A 15,389-nucleotide genomic window follows, 5' to 3' on the forward strand; every position below is an offset into this window, starting at 1 on the left:
TGACCTTTAGTTGCCAGTGTACACATTATTTCCATTTTACACATAGTATGACCAGAAATTATTGAGAATTTTAGGAATATGTTTAATTGGATTTCTAGTATAAACAACCTTGACCAGCTATCAAGTGCTTGGTTTCATTCAAGAGAGACAACTCTGTTAATCGTTTTTCATTAGTTTGTGAAGAGTTATCCCTCTTTGTTTACTTGCTAGCAGACGACATTTTCAGTGATCTTCAGTATGGATGATTTAGAGAAGAGGAAGTTGATTTTAGAGTATTATAACAAGGACATCAGATCAGCTAAAGTGATTTCAAGTAGAACAGGCATCCCTTTGTCCACTGTTTATCGTGTTTTGAAAAATATTGCAAATGGATATGGCATTGAGCACCAGGGAGGCGCAGGTAGGCCCAGAAAATTGACTGTCGGTGACAAGAGGTGGCTTGGTATTCTTGTTTCTAAAAACAAACGAAGGAGTTTAGAAAACTTAAGGCTGGATATGATTGATAGAGGAACTGTGGCTGTCTGTAAGGAGACAATTAGAACTGAGCTGTATGCAATGGGTTGGCAGAAAAGTTGAGGAATTCCATCACCGATCATGAAACCTGAACAAAAGGAGCGAAGGTTGAACTGGTGCTTACAGCATAGAAATATTAACTGAGACAATGTGATTTTCTCTGATGAAAGTTCTGTGTGGCTGTTTCCTAATACACTGAAATTCTGGACCAAACTTACTGAAAAACCTTTGTATCAGCGCCCAAAGTACAGTCCGAAATTTAACGAGTGAGGTGGCATATCTGCGTTAAGGGCAACGCCCCTCTGTATATTTGAAGGAAATATGAACAGTAAGCGGTACACAGATATTCTCGAGGGACATTTACTTCCATCTGCTCACGTGTTCTATGGAAATGTTTGGATTTTCCAGCAGGACAACAACCCAAAACATCGTTCAAAGCATTCACAGGCCTGGTTTCGGACCCAAAATATGACATTATTAGATTGGCCAAGCTATAGCCCTGACCTAAATCCAATAGAAAATGTTTGGGGACTTATGAAGGAAGTGTCAATAAGAAAAATCTGACAAATATTGCTGAAATGAAAGAAGAGGTGGTCCGATATTGGGACAGCATGGACCACGACTTTCTAACTTCTTTGATCAGTAGTATGCCCCGCCGCATTGAAGCCTGCATTGATGCCCATGGTGACTTGACAAAATACTAACTGTTCACCTGTCTTTGAATCTGGAGTTATGTTCTGCTAATATTCACATAAATACGTGAGTAATGAGTGAAAAAAATATAAAATATTACAATCTTTAAATTCTCAATAATTTCTGGTTGTACTGTACCTGATTTGTGGGACATAAAATCCAGACAACAGTCAATCTGTAGTTCTCTTTTACATTATATAAAAACACCTAAAACTCATTATTGTAAAGAAAAGGGTCTTCTTTATCCTGTGTTCAATAAACTTTGTCCTCTCATACAATATGCAGAAAAGTACCACATACAATTACATATGACAAATTAAGATGATTCACATTACAAAAAAACATGTATTTGAGAAACACGCCTTATCTCTATAATTATATTTTATAATTGATATTTGATTTATCTTTATGCTGCTTATAAGTTGTATCAAGGATGCAAGGTAAGACGATATTAGTTAAAAGCTCAAACACAAAAGACAGTCCTGTATTTTCATGCAATTATGTAAATATCTCCTTCAGTGGGTAGAGTGAGTGAGTGAGTTTGGTTTTACGCCACTTTTAGCAATATTCCAGCAATATTATTATTATAGGATATTTATATAGCGCACATATCCACGCACTAGTGCATGCTCAAGGCGCTAGTATTTTTTTTCCCTCGATCACTGGATGTCAATATCAACTGCACATCGTATTAGCAATCTCAACTCCCTGGGGAGTATACAACTCTTGCTGCCACTAGGGCGCACCGAGTTATTGTGGCTTTCTCATCCTAACGAGGATATCAGGCGGGGGACACCAGAAATGGGCTTCACACATTGTACTTCAGTGGGTAGAAGTTGACGTCATCCTGCACAGAAGTACAAGAATTGAACTGTTATTCATGAGGCTATCACATTTCAATCGTCGCTGTACACACCTGAATCTATTTCAGTCTGCGGCTTTTACATTGTATGCTGCACTGGGCAGAGAGGCTGTGTCAATATTGCTTTATGCACATCAAACTCTAGCTGTTTGTGTTCAACACACTGTAGAAGCATGTCACCCTGCACTTGTATATATCCGCTCACAAAATCTCATTTCTCGAATATCCTTAAAACATACTGAGGGTAATTTTGCTGTCTCTGAAAATTTGTTTGAACAATTTTTATTATATTCTTTAGCATATACCAATGCTATATTTTGCCCGAATTGCCAAATGTTTAACAAAATTATCCTGAACAATATTTTCAGCATATACTACCATACACAAATGAAATATCCATGGAAACAAACATGTCCTGTAGGAATTTTATGTTAGACAAATTTTAAAAGTGAAATCTGTGTCACTGTCAACTTCTATTTCTGCTTCAAACTGCATGACTTCTCTAGCGAGTGAGTGAGTTTAGTTTTACGCAACACTCAGCAATATTCCAGCTATATGGCGGCAGTCTGTAAATAATGGAGTCTGGACCAGATAATCCACTGATTAACAACATGAAGATCAATTCTAACCCGAATCTTCACGGGTACATGACTTCTTTAAGCGGCATGACTTGAACAACATGTCATATGTGGAATACCGACTGCTTTTTGAGATATAGCTATATTAATTTTTAGTCTTTGAAAAAATGAAATATTTTACATTCTACCATGACATACTTGAATCCTGCATTGTGATCGGTTTACCATAGGGACCATTCATTAGTTTGGTAAAGTCGAAGCTTGTAATACAAATTTTACTAACATATACAAGTGGTTTGGACCCAAAAAGAATTTGCTATAGCCACCACTATATTATTAGCATGTTTGTTGTAAACATAGTTTATTATAGATTAGGTACGGTACATATCGTAAACATCTTTCTTGTGCTTGGGCACAGCTCCCATACACTTACACCAATCTTCACTCATCCCTGAATCTGCCCTTCCAGAATACTTAAAACATTAGCCTCAACATATGCCACATCACAGACATTTCTACTAACAAGTTTGTGTTTATCTCTGAGTCATTGAAGAATAAAGACAATCTTGTGTTTCAATGTAGAAGTTTCAAACTCTTATTAGACACACATACATTTTCAAAATTGAAGAGTCAAGAAATTGGTTTGAAATTAATTTACACGTTTCAAACTGATTTGTCAGTTCTGTGTTTTAAACCTCTACATTGTGAGAATGAGTTATATGGTTTATAAACTAGATGTGTATAAGTGCCTTGAGTTGTTCAGTATCCTGCTTGAGTTGCTCATGTTGTTATTTGTATGTTGTCAAGTAAGTTCAACAGAACCAATTCATGACTTGTTTGAGTGGCATTTTAGAAGTTGAGACGTACAATATGGAACAAGTTTTTATGGATAACAACTTCTTTATTTCGTGAGTGCGACGTTTCGATACAGATTCTTGTACCGTTGTCAAGCAAGAGTGTGGTACAAGAATCTGTATGAAACGTCGCACTCACGAAATAAAGAAGTTGTTATCCATAAAAACTTGTTCCATATAGAACCAATTCATGTCATACGTCTCCCTTCTTGTCTGCACGTATAACAACTGTATAACATACTCCAAGAGACCACTAATTTTGGTCTGTTATAAACATTATTCATTATAATCATTTTGATGATCTGTAATAACATTTACAGAAACTGGCTGGAACCACAAATCTGTTTGTCATATCCGTCAAATTGTTGTTAGCTCGTTTGTTAAACAACATAGATGACTAGTTCTAGCGGAAGTTTTACATGAATGTTCCCCAGGTCCTGGACACTGGCATGAGCTGTTCCCCGAAGCCTGCTCAGGCAACCTCCAATCCCCAATCAACATCAACCCCGAGGAGACCATGTACAACCCAAACCTCCGACAATTTGCCATCTGGTATGACCCACCCAAGGACAATGCTAAAATGTTTGTCAAGAACAATGGACACGCAGGTAAGCACCAGACCCTTAGATGACATCCAGTCTTTTATCTCCAGAAATTGTGATAAATTAAAGGCTCATAATATGGTGCCAAGCTACCGTTATCTGATATTCAATCAACCTGCTTTAACATCGGGCAATGTTCCATAAATTGATCGTAGTGTTTAGGTGGTTGTAACTCCCATACTTTAGCATACTTAGACTTATGACAGTTGTAGCATTACGATCACTTTGTGGAATGTGTCCCAGCATTATTGAACAGTTTCAACATCGGGCAATGTTCCACAATGCTAAGATGATTGTAACAGCCATCGTAACTTTAATGTAAACTTATGACAGTAAACTTATGGGGCCCATAACAGAATAGGACGCTGCAGAATAGATAATCCTTCCTCTTGAATTACAGTGAATCATCTTTAGTCCAAATCCCAACCATTCAGACACTAGCTGCTTGGAATACCTTCATGGATACACAACTATATCACCCGTTTGTTAATCCAGAAATATGCTAATCTCAATGATTTAACAGGAAATGTTTGCATTGTAAATGAAGTTATTATTGTAGTCCGATCAATTCAAATCAGGTGTAGACTTGTGGCCTTGACCCCATGCCTGGTACCACGTGTCTTATCCAATATTCCACGCCTTATCATACTGCATTATCCAGTGCATCATGTTATCCCACAAGTTATATTCAACCCCGTTCTTTTCCCAGTGCAAGTAGACACCATGGGTGATTTCTTCGTAACCAATGGAGGTCTGCCATATGTCTACAAGACTGCCCAGTTCCACTTCCACTGGGGGCACAAGAACCATCAGGGTTCTGAACACCGCATCGAGGGACAGGCGCATCCTCTAGAGGTAGTCACACTCAACATCACCATGATGATCCACAGTGCCCAAAGTATCTTCAAGCTCTACTTTCAATTTACATGTCAAGTCACAACCTAAACTCAGCTGACATGTATTTAATTATACAAGACACCTAAACAATATTTCTCAGTGTTTTCTCGTCCTCATTACTTCTTTTCATCAGAGCTTCCACAAACTCTGACATCCTCCGTTCTTCTTTCAAAATGATGTCTTCCGTGACACTCATCTATATCAGACTCCTTACAGTGTGCTGAGCAGTTTAATTAAGCTGCAAGTCAGGCACTATATATGTTAATTTATTTTATATTATTGTTGGTCTGAGGATCGTGGGAAGAGTTGCATCTTCCATTTATCTCCAATTATCTCAGCCATAGAGGCATATCTGCAACAGACTCCTCCCAGGCCCACCGATTGGTTTACTTAAGTTGCAAGTCAGGCACTATATAAGTTAATTTATTTTATATTATTGTTGGTCTAAGGATCATGGAAAGAGTTGCATCCAACGGATATGGCAAAGTTCTCCCACCATTGGTTCATAACGATCACCTGAGTTTCAACAAATCTCTGGGATGACACTATCATACATTAGCCTGCCATGCTTTGACATAATTTCATTACTGTTTCCAAATAAAAAGAAACCAACCTATTGGTTGACTTATGTACAACAAAGAAAACTCATAGGCAAGCTTGAAAATAGAGGAAATGTGAATGTTGGTGTAATGTAACTGTTTGAATGAATTGTAAAACCTTCTAAGATGATCTTGAAATACTTTGCCGGAGATCACAGTGTACACATAGACTAATGCTCAGTCACTATAATCCTTTATATTGGAAAGGAGCCACAATTGAGATGGGAGAACCAGAGGATATCTAGACTTGCTTCATTCAAAGCTTCAGCATTACGGAAGGGGAGATAATGAGGTTGAGGGACTGTGAGTGGACACAGTGCTGTAGGAGTCAAGTTTCAACTTCTGAATTGTTTAAGCTCCAACACAATCTTGCTAACACATTTGAACTTATCACACTTAAAACTAACACAGACACAAAGAAAATGATACATATCTTCTTGTGAACTCACAGCTGTTTCCAATGACAATTGTCTCAGATTTTCAATGTCCCTTTATAAAAACATTTTTCATTTTCAGCTTCATATCGTGAACTTCAACACCGACCTGTTCGGCACCATCTCTGAGGCTGCGACTCAACCCATGGGGCTTGCAGTGCTTGGGGTGCTCTTCGAGGTAAACAGAATATTCTTTACCATGACCCTAGTAACAGATCTATACACAGGGCTGTTCCTAAACTAGCAACTAGTCTCTGAATATATATAATTATGTAAGAAACATATAAATTAAAAAGGAGCGTCAGTGAGATGGGAGATTGCTGAACCTTATCACAAATCTTATAAGACTTGCTTCCTTTATGGTTTTAGCATTGCAGGAAGGGCTGGTCATAGGGAAAATAGTATGGTTCAAGCACTGTGAGATGGGCTAGGCTGTTCCTGACAGCCAGCTTGTATGGTCACAAGAATTGGGGTCTAACATTGCAATCAGGAGTATTTCACTTGCATACTGATGTGTATACATGGTGCATGTAGTTGTCAACAGGGTTACCGGTTTTAAAAACACAGCCCACTGAGATACCATACCACAGTTTTAATGGGTATAATTACCTACAAATAAACAAACCTCACTGCTCTGTTTTTAACATGTAAGAAACATGTTAAGCTGCAGTTGTATACTCCCCTGGGAGTTGAGATTGATAATACGATGTGCCGTTTGAGTTTGACATCCAATGAAGAACACATGAAGAACACTTATTCATCCCTTCTGTCTGCAGATTGTTGACGAAGACAATAAAGTGTTAAAACCCATCCTGGAAGCCATGGAGGAGGTCAAGGACCCAGGTAAGGATGATTCCAATCAACTTAACTACGCTTATAACGATAAATGAGTGAGTGAGTTTAGTTTTATGCCACACTCAGCAATATTCCAGCTATATGGCAGCATCAATCTACGCAACTGGGATACGATGACATGTGTCAACGAAGTCAGCGAGCCTGACCACCCGATCCCATTACGACAAGCATGGGTTAGTGAAGATCAATCACTACCAGGGTCATTATAATGAACTGAAGGGGTGGTGGGGTAGCCTAGTGGTTAAAGCGTTGGCTCGTCACGCCGAAGACCCAGGTTCGATTCCCCACATGGGCACAATGTGTTAAGCCCATTTCTGGTGTCCCCCGCTGTGATATTGCTGGAATATTGCTAAAAGCGGCGTAAAACTAAACTCAGTCAGTCAGTATAATGAACTGAAAGAGACCACTAATTTTATTTTGATATTCTGGTAACTGTAGTTCGGGAAAAATATACGCATTTCAACTAAAACATACAGCAGGACAAAATATAAACTTCATTATATCCATCACTTCGTTAAGAGCATGTTCATTATAAACATTGTTTAATTATTTCTCACACAATCACTTCGGTACTTCATAATACACAGTAAGGGAAGTTCAGAACAAGTCACCAGACCAGACTCAGGATAAACTTCTCGTAACATGAACTGATTTCCGTGCCAGGGCAACAGATTCCTGGTTTGAATCCCAGACTGCTCTCCTGACCCTCGGTTTGTCTCCCCCACAACCGTCTGATTTCTAAACTTGACAAACAACTATGACCTTGACTTGACCGTGCTTCAGTAACAGGCTGTGAGCTGAATTATAACTGTACATCTGCTCTCACTCATTAATTTAAACTCACATGTGAATTTGGCCTCATACATTAATGAAGGTGCCAACTGTCATCTAAGGAGTGAATTAACACCCTGCTTCACAGAAAGTGGAACATTTCAAACCAAGTACATATAAGATGAAGTTTACACAAGTGGGGCTCTACAATACAAGTCACTGGCCCTGACTGAGGATTCAAACGGCATGAATTACCCATGGAAGACATGGATGTTTGTCTGTTGTTTTACGCCGCACTAAGCAATATTCCAGCTATATGGCGGTGGCCTGTAAATAATAGAGTCTGGACCAGACAATCCAGTGATCAACAGCATGAGCATCGATCTACACAATTTGAATATGATGACCCTGTTAGTTGACTCTTATGGGTTGCCATAAACCAATTCTAACCTGGATCTTCACGTCTACTGATAGACTGTCTAAATTAAATAGATACTTAAAGCAAAGCACCTACAGTCGAACCCCGTTTACTCGGACCCCATATATCCGGAAATCCCGCCTTCCGGACAATTTTTCGTTGAAACAAAACTTACCTTCATTAATTGTACTCGCTTAGCCAGACCCCGCGCTTCTGGATCCGGACGGAGAAGTTTCAAACCATTCCCATAGAATTACAATGAAAAGTGATCCGGTTATTCGGACAGAAAGATCTGTGCGCATGTGCATGCGTAAGTGTCATATCAGTACTCTTTTCCGCATGACTAAGTGTATTCATTGTTAATCCCTCGGCAGGCGTTTGATGTGAATTGATTAATTACCCATCAAACACAAGGTACACGTGTCACTTAGGTTTTGGCAGGTGGGAGAAGAACATCTCATCAGTGTATATACCAATTCTTTAATAGGTTGAAATAGGAATTTATTTTCTCCTAAACGTAACATCTTTATGTTGATTTTTCAAATTATTTTTAGCCTTAGTTGTTGTCAGTTTTAATTTAAATAATTTTAATTATTTTTCTCTGTTTCCAGATGATGAGAATCTTGTGGAAATAAAAGCAATCCCACTCCGTAATCTGTTGCCCGCGGATACAGCTCAATACTACCGTTACAATGGCTCCTTGACCACACCTGGATGCTTTGAGAGTGTTGTATGGACTGTCTTCAGACAGCGTCAAAAGATCTCACTGGATCAGGTATGTACATGACTTTCATTTGATACTGAGCTGTTCGGACTTGGTCTTTGGAGTAAATTTGTTCCGAGACATTGGCAGTTGACATTTTCTGCTATCCTTGACGTTTTTTGCTATTCTCCGAGGAAAAATGTGACACATTTTGATTCCTGATTCATTCAAAGACGCATGGTTTATTGTTCAAGAATTACATTTGACCTGTGCTATTTTTCAACCTGACAATCCATTTTGACTGTTTTCTATCTAATGACCTCTTGGCCAAAAGTCAATGCATGTTAAACACAATTAAAGATGAGATGTAAATTTCCACTTGCTAATTTCTGAAAACAGTAGATTAATAAACATGTTTTAGTGTTAATTTCCACATAGAACTAATTCCTGAACACTAACTCCATATTCTTACGGATATTGACATAAGGACTCAGGGTACTAGATCCCTGTTAAACAATACCATTTGTTGTAATTTCAGCTTCTGAAGTTCCGCAATGTGCTTAAGCCCAAGCACAAGAAACATGCCCGTAAGCACAATCACCACAGAAGGCACATCAAGCGTTCCAATGCTGAAAAGAACGCAGAAAAAGTTCTTGAAGAACTTGGTATCCATGGCAACCACATGGCAGAGGATGAACTCAAGGTCGATTTGGAAGTAAAACTGGCTGCATCAACCGTCATGCCTGAGACACCATCAGCCCTTGTAGATGCGACCACAGAGCTATCTTCAACAGACCCAGCAGAACTGGATGAGGACTCGGCCAAGAGGGCCCAGGACAACATGGTCCGACATCTCAAGGAGAAGGAAGAAGAAAACAAACAGGCCAAGGAGGAACTCAAGGCAAAGACAGAGGCCAATGAGGAGTACATTGAATACATCCAAGAAGAACTAGGTGACAATTTTCGTCCGATCCAACCAGTCAATGGCCGCCTTATTCAGAGAAGTTTCAAGATCGGTGTTCAGCAGGTGATTGTTGCAGCAAAGAATGAGCCGAGTCTGCCACGGTACAACATTCCTCAAAACAATAACCATCGTTCTGCCGAGTCGAGATCCCATGGCGGTAGTTCTCATGTCACAAGCATCTCCTTCCTCACCATCCTTGCTTCTGTGTTAGCTCTGCTTCTGTGTTAGCTCTGCTTCTGTGCTGAGGCATACAGACAGACATAGCTTCAACACCATTGATGGCAGCAGTGTTTCAAGCGTGATACAAAGCAGGTGCAGCAGAAGGAGCATCAGTTTCAAAGTGGATCCAACAGGAGATTGTGTCAAGGCCGATTGTGATGCCCATATCATTCCCACTGTGACGCACATTCAGTTACAAGTCACGAACCTGATTCCTTTACGCTGAGATTATGTTTAAAAGTTTTAGAAGACAGTTTCAATAATGTTCACAAATTAAACACTGTATTTCCATTTCATATCATGTTTGGTAATTATCAATATTATTACCTATTATCAGAGAATACATCCTCGATAATATATATAGTGGAGATTTATCGGAACGTAAACTCTGGAGATTATCGAGGATGCAGAGAATACATCCTCTGCTATAATTTAGTGTCCCAAATCATGAAAATGTTTTTAGTCACAAAACAAATAATATACATCTAAATTCAATCTTAAGACATAAATGGTTCAAAACAAAACACTTCCCCCCTTGAATCCTCAATCCATATATTGAATCTCAGTCCAGCTGATATTTATATTTAAGTAAGATTTCCATATGTATGCATAATGCATCCAATATTTGTGCATGAATGCAAGGAGTACACATATATATATATATTTGTATATAAACTCAAAGACAAATATGTACAAAATGTTGAATGATCCCTTTCTGTTGGCAAATTATTGATAAATTTAAGGATTTCATTTTGACTCTAACATCAACAACATTTTCACAAAAATAGATTCATGTGATGGGTGGTAATTATTGGTATGAATCCATATTTAAGGTGAAGTGGAAAGATTTGATCTATGATCAAGTGGTACAAGCTATGCAAAGCTATTGATTTAAGGTCATTGGCAGGATATTTCTATCATATTACATTATTATCATTATTTTTTTTTTACATAATTACTGTCATGACAAGTTTGATTTTAAGATATCATTTCTCCCAAACATATTTTTCACAATGAATATGAATAAATCTATATATCCAAGGAAATAGTGCTAACATTCCCAATACAAAGGAATCAATTAACAAATAATTTAATCCAGATGAATAAATGCCAAATTAGCATGTATCTACAGAAACAATTTAAAACAAAAAACAAACAATTCTCAGGTGGGTGCTGGGTTTGAACTTGTAATGTTGAGTCCATGGACCAAAACTACAGGGATTTCATATTGTTCATAGAGTTGTCTTCCCTGATAGGGAGGGCAGTCTGAATTTTCTGGATGCATTTTTGTTCAATTCTCTACAAACTTACTTCATGTGTAATGATTAAATTCTTATGGAGATTTTTCTCAATTCTACCCTTCTGTTTTTCAGACACCTTACATTCTCTAACACCCTCAGCCACATCATTTGGTGGCCTGGGCATTTTGTAACATGGCCACCCCCACCCCCTCATTTAAATTCCTGGATTGGCCTCTGTAGTCAAATACGGTACATATTTGTTATACACAATCTTTTCTTTCATCTTTTGGGGCGGTGGGGTAGCCATGTTGTTAAAAGATCGTCACGCCGAAAACCCAGGTTCGATTCCCCACATGGGTACAATGTGTGAAGCCCATTTCTGGTGTCCCCTGCCGTGATATTGCTGGAATATTGCTAAAAGCAGCGTAAAACTAAATTCGTTCACTCACTCACTATTTCATCTTTTAATTTTTTAGTTTGCCAGATTGTATAAACAAACCTTTCTTAAAGGTCTTGCCTAGAGATACCGATGTTGCTTCATCCTAATATCTAGTGGAATTGTGATAACCAAGACTATGTCTGTACAGATTATGCAACACACAAATATATCACGAGTTCATGTATGGCTGATAACTTAACAGGATGTATGACAATAAAAGTTGACTGATTTTTATACTATTGTTGAGTTGTTTTATATTGTCAGCCAATCTCCCATTGTCGACTTGAAGAAGTTGATCCTTGACATTCAAATGATCAATCAGTGAAATAAGGGAAGCAATCAATCATTGTGATTTAATACGCTCCAGGGTGCACAATATTGTGATCGCAATGAGCGAGGTTGGCTTCATGTTTACTGACACTCAGCAATTTTCAGTTTATTGCGAAGTCCAAACATAATCGAGTGTGGATTAGACAACCCAGTGACTGACATTACAAGTATTGATGTGGACCTGGGATATGATGACATACTTCAACCAAACAAGAGAGCCTGACTACCTGAGTGAGTGAGTGAGTGAATGGGGGCTCGAGAGAGAGAGAGACAGTGAGTGAGTGGGTGGGTGAGAGAGAGACAGTGAGTGGGTGAGAGATTGTGAGTGAGTGGGTGGGTGGGTGAGAGAGAGAGACAGTGAGTGGGTGAGTGAGTGGGTGGGTGATAGAGAAAGACAGTGAGTGAGTGGGTGGGTGGGTGAGAGAGATAGTGAGTGGGTAGGTGGGTGAGAGAGTGAGTGAGTGGGTGGGTGAGAGAGAGACAGTGAGTGAGTGAGTTGGTGGGTGAGAGAGAGTGAAAGTGGGTGGGTGGGTGAGAGAAAGACTGAGTGAGTGAGTGGGTGGTGGATGAGAGAGAGAGAGACAGTGAGTGAGTGGGTGGGTGGGTGAGAGAGACAGTGAGTGGGTGGTTGGGTCGGTGAGAGAGAGAGAGAGAGTGAGTGAATGGGTGGGTGGGTGAGAGAGAGAGAAAAAGACAGTGAGTGAGGACCACTGTTGTCAACAGAAACAGACATACTGGTGAGTGAGAAGCGAGCCAGTAGGTAGGCAAACAAGGAATCTATCACCAGGGATATATCTACCTGAGGCCATTCAGACTTAATTCCAAAGTGTTCCGTCACACTCAGAACATGGGAAGCTTCTGAATATTTAACATGTAGGTACCACATTATAACTGTTCTAATGTTCGTTTATTTTCAATGAGCATGTCAGCTAAAACAGATGATGCCAGGATACAGGTACACTCTTCCACAGTGTGAAATCTTCCACTTCTGACTATTTGACTACAAGTAAAACAAAATATTTGCCACAAAGCAAATTTGGCAACCATCAGCCCTATAAAACCTGTGTGAAACATACCAGTGAAGCCCACATACAATCTCTACAAGATTTACCGATAGAGTGTTATTATGTATTAGAGTTACCTCCCTTCCACCACTCATACTGCCAGTGCAAGATAACAAGCTCACTGAATAGCAGCAACTTTTTATACAGTAAATGAGATATTCTTAACCCAGGCTACTGCACACTAACCTTAAATTCTACAGTGAGCGGGTATCTTAAACATTAAGTCTTCGATGGGCATTTAGAAGCTGGGAGAACTCAAAGACATAAAACTTTTAAGGATAATGACTTCTTTATTGTGTCAAAGACGTATATAACGACAATACCCGCTACTTCTTCATCAGATGAAGTACTCAAGAATGGCTGTTACAAACAATAAAGAAGATGTTTACAGCCATTAATGCAGCCCTGTTCCAGCAGGGGAAAACTTTACTAAAAATTGCACTCACGAGAGGAATCAAACTCGGGACATTTACCTTACTCGCCAGCCCTTTAATGACTTACTAACCCGCTGCCCTTTAATTTCCTTGACACAACTCATGAAATATAAGGCAAGAATTATTCCCTGGAGCAAGTCAAACTTTTGTCACCGAGGAAGCAAATTGTGATAGAATTAAAATAGTTTTGAAATGAAATCATATTGAAAGTTAAGATACGTGTCACATTTGCCTGTAGGATAAAGAGAATGGCTGTCAGTTTATCCCTACATATTAATTTTTCTGGCATCAATCATGGCCATCTGAATTCTCTCTGGGGACTGACTGATCAGCTACTGACTCTCGTCTCCTGCATCAATGATGGATTCACGCTCATTTGTGTTCCTGTGTCTTTTAAAGGGGCAGGGATGATTTGATTTTCCCTAAATTATATTCTTCTGAATAATTAACATTTTATGCAATATTTCAAATAGGGATCGTGAGTGAAGTGACATTTGAAGTAGAGTGGGTGAGTGATAATCTTTTACTTCAGATCACAAAACTTCATCCTTAAATGGTGACCGTATTTATCACAAGCACCCTTGGTAACATATGTTATATTTGGGATTACACTTTCTTAGTAAAGTACAGATTCTAGTACTTTTGTTTGGTTGAGTCCCATCCGGGATTCGAACCCACACCCTCAGAGTCAGCCACCTAATCGCCAGCACACAAAGTCTGCCACCTAATCCGCTCAGCCACCGTGGAAGTTATGTTACATTTGACCACTTTCTAAATGGCATTGTGTAATCAAAGCAACCCTGGAGCTAAGAAAATTTACATTAGGAGCGCTTATTGAGGCCATACAGAAAAAAAGTCAATTTGCAGTTTGTATGTTGCTTAACGCTGCACCCAGCAATATTCCAGCCATAAAGAGGAAGTCTGTAAATAATCAAGTCTGGACCAGACAATCCAGTGATCAACAGCATCTGCTTCAACCTACGCATTTGGGATACGATGACATGTGTCAACCAAGTCAGTGAGCCTGACAACCCGATGACATGTGTTACCAAGTCAGTGAGCCTGACAACCGATGACAAGAATTGGATGCTGAAGACCAATTCTAACCAGGATTTTCACAGGTTCAATTTGTAGAAAGTGTACCACCCAATCAAAATCTGCCATATAAGGAATAAATAAATATGACATTAATTAATACTAAACTATACTCATCTTTAATCAGTATGTATTTACTTTTGCCAAATGTATGTATTATGGACCTTGGGCCTAAATTACCCAATAAACCTGTCTGTCTGTCTGCCAATCAAAATCTAACATTATATGTGTAAGGTATGATAAATCAAAATACACCTCAGAAAAACAATTCTCAGAAATAAACGTAATTGACGTCAATATTATATGATGCTCCCCCTTTAAGAAGTTAATCGACAGTAGACAAAAGGACTTTTCCCACTTTGCCGATGTATGTTTCACAACCTTACTAAGAAAAGAAAGGAAATGACAAGAATAATGACCTTTTGCCCTTTGAAACTGACCTCTGACCCCTACTGTCTAGCCATCGCAATACATCAACACAAGCATCAATACAGATCAGCCAATCTGACAGATGCAAAATATTCATGGGAGTCACCGCCACTAACAATTGCCTCAAATGACAATATTTCAAAATTGATAATAACACTCTTTCATAATGTCTCTCTATCACAGGGGACCCAATCGCTATCATTGGCAATAATGGTTTGAAATCATCATAGACAAACGGCTTCGGAACCTGTAACTTCGCAGTACCACCTCTGATGCCATCAGCTCATGATGCTAGGAATAAACCAAAATGGGAATTGATGGGGGAAACGTTTCTAAGGCTGATAAAAATTGATTTCCTGTTTTGTCAGATGGCCTCAGATGAGAGTTATCTCCCT

The 15,389-nt window shown here is 39.0% G+C and overlaps 2 protein-coding genes across 2 annotated transcripts in view; one reads left to right on the forward strand and one right to left on the reverse strand.

Moving 5' to 3' along the window:
- LOC124271672 (carbonic anhydrase 14-like) overlaps positions 1 to 11,876 on the forward strand; it is a 29,340-nt gene extending 17,464 nt beyond the window's left edge. The window contains exons 3-8 of the mRNA XM_046706832.1: positions 3,935 to 4,108; positions 4,812 to 4,957; positions 6,115 to 6,210; positions 6,809 to 6,875; positions 8,688 to 8,851; positions 9,318 to 11,876. Coding sequence (XP_046562788.1) covers positions 3,935 to 4,108; positions 4,812 to 4,957; positions 6,115 to 6,210; positions 6,809 to 6,875; positions 8,688 to 8,851; positions 9,318 to 9,971 — 1,301 coding nt within the window. The 3' untranslated portion in view covers positions 9,972 to 11,876. The remainder of the gene's footprint in view (positions 1 to 3,934; positions 4,109 to 4,811; positions 4,958 to 6,114; positions 6,211 to 6,808; positions 6,876 to 8,687; positions 8,852 to 9,317) is intronic.
- LOC124271669 (phosphatidylinositide phosphatase SAC2-like) overlaps positions 1 to 15,389 on the reverse strand; it is a 411,520-nt gene that overhangs the window by 55,212 nt on the left and 340,919 nt on the right.

This window comes from Haliotis rubra, unplaced genomic scaffold (genome assembly GCF_003918875.1).
Source record: "Haliotis rubra isolate DU_JTF1 unplaced genomic scaffold, ASM391887v1 Scf162, whole genome shotgun sequence".
NCBI classification, from domain to species: domain Eukaryota; kingdom Metazoa; phylum Mollusca; class Gastropoda; order Lepetellida; family Haliotidae; genus Haliotis; species Haliotis rubra.